The 7,387-nt window shown below is 38.2% G+C and overlaps 1 protein-coding gene across 1 annotated transcript in view; it reads right to left on the bottom strand.

Moving 5' to 3' along the window:
* Window positions 1–7,175, bottom strand: part of LOC113470591 (scavenger receptor class B member 1-like) — a 13,161-nt gene extending 5,986 nt beyond the window's left edge. The window contains exons 1-5 of the mRNA XM_026829139.1: window positions 7,156–7,175; window positions 6,789–7,044; window positions 6,233–6,282; window positions 5,969–6,128; window positions 5,275–5,523 (exon numbers count right to left, since the gene is read on the bottom strand). Of these exons, the coding sequence (XP_026684940.1) occupies window positions 5,275–5,523; window positions 5,969–6,128; window positions 6,233–6,282; window positions 6,789–7,044; window positions 7,156–7,175 (735 nt within the window). The remainder of the gene's footprint in view (window positions 1–5,274; window positions 5,524–5,968; window positions 6,129–6,232; window positions 6,283–6,788; window positions 7,045–7,155) is intronic.
* Between the last annotated feature and the right edge of the window lie 212 nt (window positions 7,176–7,387).

The raw sequence follows: 7,387 nt of genomic DNA, 5'->3' as shown, positions 1-7,387 counted from the left end.
ATTTGAGTATTATTTTACCCTAACTTTTACCATATCTCTAACCGTTTAGTCGGTATAGCTGAAAACCGCCAAAAAACGCTCGATGGTCAGTTTTTAGTGTCAAAACACGTTTTGAGGTCCCTAGAGCCTAAATCCAAAGTTTCAGCCATTGGTCCGTGTGTGTGTCTATCTGTCTGTGTGTCTGTCTGTAAACAAAATATCTCGAGAATTGGTTAGGATCGGTGCAACGGTTGGCGGCATTTTACCGCTTTTTGGCGGTTTTCGGTGTAATTTAACAATATCTCGGGAACGGCAAAAGCTAAAGACTTGAAATTTGGTATGTAGTTCACAAATGTGACAAGGATGCAACACAAAACGTTTGGTTGAGATGGTTGCTGCGCTTAGCGGTATTTTGACCGCTTTTGGACAGATTTCGACCGTTTTTTGGCGGTTTTCAGCTATAGCGACAAAGCGGTTAGAGATATTGTAAAAGTTAGGGTAAAAGAACACTCAAATTAGCATCATTCAATAGGATAAGGAAAGTCGTGTGATGTTCACCAATTTTTTTTTTTTTTTTTTTTTTTTTTTTAAAGGATTTTGCGATTAGTATTGAGTCATTAAGGTTGAACTTGAGAGCTTGAAGTGAACTCTTAAGTGAGAACAGATAACAAAGTCTTTAAAACAGAAATTGTTTTGAATATACATTAGGATGGAATTTAAACATAGATCAATCACCATAAGTTCAGCAGTATAAATAGACGCGATTTGGAATTGTTCTATCGTTTCATTTAAGATTTAAGCTCCTCCTGTTTTCAATCCGTCTGTATAGCATAGAATTTTATCTTTATTATCATTTTTGAACTCAAGATATTTATTGTTAGTTTCTGATGGTAGTTCTTCGTCTTTTTTGCTAGAAATGAGCATTGTAACTTTGGGCTGGTGTAATAACCATTGTGGTTCCTCTTTCTGTTGTTTGATCACACATCGTACTTCTAGTTTATAGTCATCCATTAGTTTCAGCTCGTAGTCTAATGTTAAGGGGATACCTCTCGCTTCTAATATGAATTCTTAATTTACCATTAAATAGTAGTAGGTAGCACGGGTGGTTAGGATTTCTCGCTACATTAGAAATATAGTTCACCCATCGGGTTTCTTCTTACTACTTCTTACGGGTAACACCCATCGGATATTTCTTCTTACTTGTAGGGTAGGTTGACCGCACTCCGCTAGTAAGCTTACAATAGGAGAAGTTCTAAATGCCCCCGAGACTATCCTTAGGGCAGTATGATGAACCACATTGAGTTTATCCAGCTCTTTAGTTCTGGCTGATCCGTAGACAATAGATCCATAGTCTAACACAGGTACAATGTATGCATGGTATGGTTTCATAAGAGTCTGTCTTCTCAGTCCCTTCTTCCTCCCTCCTAAAATTTTCAGCATATTCATCGCCTTCAAGCTTTTAGCTTTAGTTTCCTTGATGTGGGTTGTGAACGTCCATTTAGAATCAAGATGAATTCCCAGCCATTTTACCGTCTCCTTGAATACAACTGCATGGTTCTGAAATGATAAATTAACATTATTTGATCTTCTGATTCTAGAAAAATTGACCGCAAAAGTTTTCTCTGGTGAGAATGTGAAGCCATTAGCTTTTGACCATTGGTCAATATTATCAAGTGTTTACTGAAGTGTACTTTCAATCAGACTCAAATCTTGGTTTCTCATGAATAAAATGATGTCATCTACAAACATTCCATGCATCACGTTTCGAGGGATACCTACGTTTGGCTAGATTACTGGTGGCTATGTTGCTCAGATCTCCAGATAGGGAGGACCCCTGTCTGATCCCATTGGCTATTTATTTCATTTTTTCAATTATGTTATTTTGAGGATTTCGAAAAAATGTCCGGGGAACTTTTTGTAGCCCCTGACCTGTACTATTCGCCATTTTCGGCTTGACATAGCTTTGTGATACACCCTGTATAAATATATATCAAAATGAGTTTTCACAGCGAATAGCTTCCTAGTGACCCAAAAGACACAACCCCGACCCAAAGTTGTGACTTTCTTTAGCTAAAAACAAAGATAATCCGTAGAAGATGTTGCCCCATTGACAACATCTGGCTAGTGGCTACATAGTATCCTCATGTGAAAGTGGTACATAAAATAATGAGTAGATAATATTAATAATATAAATTAAATAATAATAGTAATAATACAGAAGTTATAATTAGACTTGTCTCGTTGGCGTAGTTGAGTGCTTGCCTAAACATAAAAGAAAGTAATAATGAAAATAGGTTAATAATAAAAATAACTAGGTACCTACCTACTTATTATAAACAAAAACCTAGGTATTTATTTTTCTATCTTCAATTTATTAAATCGTCAAATAGAAACAAACTTCTCTAGGAGAGTCAATCTGTCAAGTAACAACATACCTACATAAGTGAACATATTAATATAAGAAAAAGAACAACGTCTTCACTTATTGACTAGTAAAGTGAAGACGTTGTTCTTTTTCCTATATTAAATAGAAACAAGGTTTTAAACATTATTTTATTACGAGTAAAAAATAAGTAAATAAAGTTTCATTTCATTTTAAAACTACATTTTCTCACACAAATGAGCTCTGATCTCGAAATTTGTCGCGACGACCTATAAACTCAAAGCGAGAAAGTTTTAGATAACAGTTCACTCGATAATTTAAGACCGGTTTTAGCGTTACCTGTGTTAAGCTACGCCGAGAAAGGCCAATAAATGGGAACATTATATTGGGAATAAAGGGAGAACGAGCTCTAGTCTTGATTTTAAATCAATACATGAAAGTAAAATCGAAAAATCAAATCAAGAATAATAATAAACTGTATATTAAACAAATTAGGTAGGTACATAGGTACTGATTTTCTTTAATCACGATCGAATAAACTACGGGCTAAAAAATTCTCGGACGGACGGGCCCAGCTTGTTTGTCTAAATAAACAAAAGTTGCAGTTTCCATTACAGATGTAGAGTAGGCATTAGAATTTCCATCAGGCAAACGTGATTAGAATTACTAATGCAGGGTTGCCACCAGTGGTGTATGTCCGGTGTTGCCTTGTGGTAAAAGAGCGATCACTACGTCCCGAATACGGTCCGGTTCCGTCCCTACACTTTCCGACTAAGTTGTGGTTATAGGTTGTTTCATACATAGTACAACCAACCTCAGTGGTGTAGTGGTTAGCGCGGTGGACTTCGGATCTGGATTTTGGTGGTTCGAGTCCAAGTCAAGTCTTCGATATTTGTGACAAGCATTTATGCTGCTCGTGGTGTTCATAACCAGGAGAAATCAGATTTGAATATTACTAATAATGCTCATAGTTCTTATGCTTTTCAGGTAGAATCTCCTCACAACCAATTTGATAATCTTGGCTACGAGATGGGTGATAATGATCCTATGACTGATAATAGTAATAGTACAATGTTGGTTGAAAATAATACTTCTGATAATGCTATTGATAATAATATGTATAGATTTGGAGGGAGGTGTTTTGAGTCCTAACCTCGGTTAGGTACCTACCTATTTTTTTTCTGTCTATATATATTTATATATATATATATATTTTTTTAATTATTAGTACCTTTTTCCTTTCTTTTTTATTACTGATTATATTTCTATTTCTAAAAACATCTTTTTATTAACCAAGGAAGTACAAAATAATAGTAACACTTCTAGGTAATAGTACCTACTTTTATGCAATGGAATTGAGAGATATTCAATTGTTAATTCAACATTTTAACCTCACAGTTCTTTGTTTTCAGGAAACTCATTTGTTACCTGATAAAGTGATATCTAGTTTTACTAATTAAAAATCCTTTCTTATTGCACACCTAGACCATAAAAGGAATATTCCTACCAAATTTCAGCTTTCTAGGTGTTGTGGTTCAGGAGATAGAGCGATCAGCGTGTGAAATGTGAATGAGTGAATCGATCTTGATTCTATAATCTTATATTATAAGAATGAGATCCATTCACTCATTCACATTTCACAGTTCACATTTCACACACTGTCCCTATTTAAGGTACTCCAGCTATTCCTACTTACCGGTGTCTCTTGAACTTTCACCATCTCCACATTCCGACAAATAAAGTTGCTGAAGAAGCTCAAGTTCTGGCGGGCCGTCACTTTCGAGTACTCATAGAACGTGCCGTCCGTACCGTCGTAGGCGTTACATTTGTCGGACCGCCAAACACCCATGTCGGGCCGCCCGTTGTACATTTGGACCCGTTGGAGAGTGTCTATATCCTGCAGACCGGTGTCTACTGTGAAGTTAGAGTTGATCTGGTCCAAAATCTGAAAACGGAAAGAGGAAATTTTTTTGTTCTAGGTATAGTAACTTTTACAATATCTCTAACCGTTTAATCAGTATAGCTAAAAACCGCCAAAAAATGGTCGAAAACCGCCAAAAAGCGGTCAAAATACGGCCAACCGCAGCACCTATCTTAACTAAAAGTTTCGTGTCGCATCCTTGTCTTAAAATGCCGCCAACCGTTGCACCGGTCTTAACCAAAAGTTTCGTGTCGCATCCTTGTCATATTTGACAGCTACATACCAAATTTCAAGTCTCTAGCACTTACCGTTCTCGAGATATTTTGTTTACAGACAAACAGACGGACAGACAGACAGACACACGGACCAATGACTGAAACTTTGGATTTAGGGTCTAGGGACCTTAAAACGTGTTTTGGCACTAAAAACTGACCATCGAAAAGTTGACCCGATTACATTACTTTCCTTCCTATAGGATAAGGAAAGTAAAAATAACAAAGAGCCGCGTGTTATTTACACCATTTTTAGTCCGTCCTTCCTTTATTATTACAATAGTAACAAGCTGGGTCCGCCCCTCCGGGAATTTTTTAGCCCGTAGTTTATTGTAAGGGACGGACTATTGTATTAGCTTCAGTGTCTGTCACTCGGTCGGTCTGTCTGTCTGTCCCCATAGAAGGATTTATCCAAACCTGGTCGACCTATATATCAAATTAAAGGTCTTTTTACCAGGAACACGAACATGGTGGTGCAAATTTCGTCCAAAAAACCATAAAGCCTATATATCAAATTAAAGGTCTTTTTACCAGGAACACGAACATGGTGGTGCAAATTTCGTCCAAAAAACCATAAAGCTGAAGCATGATATACCTACCCTTTGTAACCTCCAGCTAGCCAGGCTGGTTAGGGTTTGGCTGCTCTGATCCCGAATTTTAGTCCCACAACAGAAAATGGTCTGCTCCCTATTTAAGGCACTCCAGCTATTCCTACTTACCGGTGTCTCTTGAACTTTCACCATCTCCACATTCCGACAGATAAAGTTGCTGAAGAAGCTCAAGTTTTGGCGGGCCGTCACTTTGGAGTACTCATAGAACGTGCCGTCCGTTCCGTCGTAGGCGTTACATTTGTCGGACCGCCAAACGCCCATGTCGGGCCGCCCGTTGTACATTTGGACGCGTTGGAGAGTGTCTATGTCCTGCAGACCCGTGTCTACTGTGAAGTTAGAGTTGATCTGGTCCAAAATCTGAAAACGGAAAGAGGAAAATTTTTGTTCTAGGTATAGTAACTTTTACAATATCTCTAACCGTTTAATCAGTATAGCTAAAAACCGCCAAAAAACGGTCAAAATACGGCCAACCGCAGCACCTATCTTAACCAATTTCACAGCTACATACCAAATTTCAAGTCTCTAGCTCTTACCGTTCTCGAGATATTTTGTTTACAGACAGACAGACAGACACACGGACCAATGGCTGAAACTTTGTATTTAGGCTCTAGGGACCTCAAAACGTGTTTTGGCACTAAAAACTGACCATCGAAAATTTGACCCGATTACATTACTTTCCTTCCTATAGGATAAGGGAAGTAAAAACGGCGGTGAAACACTCATCTTTTTAAAAAATCAAAAATTACCCTCCAAGCTATCAGTAACTAGGCTGGCGATTTTACGTTTTATCAGTTCAACTCACCGAATCCAACATCGAAAACCGCTTGTACGGAACGTAAAATCCAAAAGTCGTCCCGACCTTGTACGTCCACGTTAGGAAATCGTCTTCGTAACCATAAAGAAACTGTCGGGCCGTCAGAGTGACGAACGGCTGATATTTGGCCGTCTTCATTTGAGTGGAGATGGCCAGTTTGGCCAGCAGATTCATTTCTGAAACGCGCGCTGTGATGGTCTGGAAGAAAATGGACAGAACGGCTGATATTTGGCCGTCTTCATTTGAGTGGAGATGGCCAGTTTGGCCAGCAGATTCATTTCTGAAACGCGCGCTGTGATGGTCTAAAAGAAAATGGACAGAAAATAGGGAAGATTTAAAAAATAGCTACTTAAATACTAGCGAACTTCGTTTTAATACAGATGAGGTTCGTTCTCGGAACGGCTAGGGCGGATTTTATGCAGTCTAAACAAGGTCTCGTTTATTTTATGGGTTTAATATTGTACAATGCTTAGTTATTACTATAGACCTTGCTTGATTTAAAAAAAAAAAGATATAAAACATAGCTACTTAAATACTAGCGAACTTCATTTTAATACAGATGAGGTTCGTTCTCGGAACGGCTAGGGCGGATTTTATCCTGAACAGAGGTCAGTTCTCGGAAAGACTGGTTTCCTCCTTTTGGAAACGCGCAGTGACCACTACGCCATGGGAGCTGACCCTCAAAGATAAGTACCTATAAGTACCTAGTGCTTTATTTAGACTGTCAGCTTAGAACAAGTTGTTCCATTATACCAACAGATTAATAGAGCACCTATTTATTGATATAATGAGGGATGATCGGACTTACCAAGTAGGGGAAGCTGATGGCATTAAGGACATCATTCAGGGATCCGTTGGAGCGAGAGGGGAGGAAATGGAACGAAGAGTTCTCACTGTAGGAGACCCGGGTTCGATTCTCGTTGAACCGGATGTGAACCTTCTCCAGGTCCTCCCTGGAAACATAGATGAAGGGAATCAGATCAGTAGTTATTAAATTTATCTCACTGTAGGAGACCCGGGTTCGATTCTCGTTGAACCGGATGTGAACCTTCTCCAGGTCCTCCCTGGAAACATAGATGAAGGGAATCTAATCAGTGTTTATTAAATATTTTATTTCAACTCTAAGTAATAGAATAAAATTAAAGTGGAATGAGTAAGGTCAGGTCGAATTTTACCTCAAGGTTGACTTAGCCATAGCTAGTAAGTACAGGGAAATTCTCGTTTCATCTTAATCTCGAGTTAGTAAATGGTAAACCCCAACATAAATGGTTTCTACTTTCTACAGACATTTCAATATTATTGATCCCCAGGGCAAGGTAAACCCTTTGACAGATAGAGGGTGCCTGAAGAATTAAATTTATTTATTTCAACTCTAAGTAATAAAATAAAATTAAAGTGGAATGAGTA

This window comes from Diaphorina citri, unplaced genomic scaffold, assembly GCF_000475195.1.
Source record: "Diaphorina citri unplaced genomic scaffold, Diaci psyllid genome assembly version 1.1 scaffold1680, whole genome shotgun sequence".
NCBI classification, from domain to species: domain Eukaryota; kingdom Metazoa; phylum Arthropoda; class Insecta; order Hemiptera; family Psyllidae; genus Diaphorina; species Diaphorina citri.
Note: the sequence above shows the minus strand (reverse complement) of the source record. Positions and strands in the feature narration are given on the sequence as shown.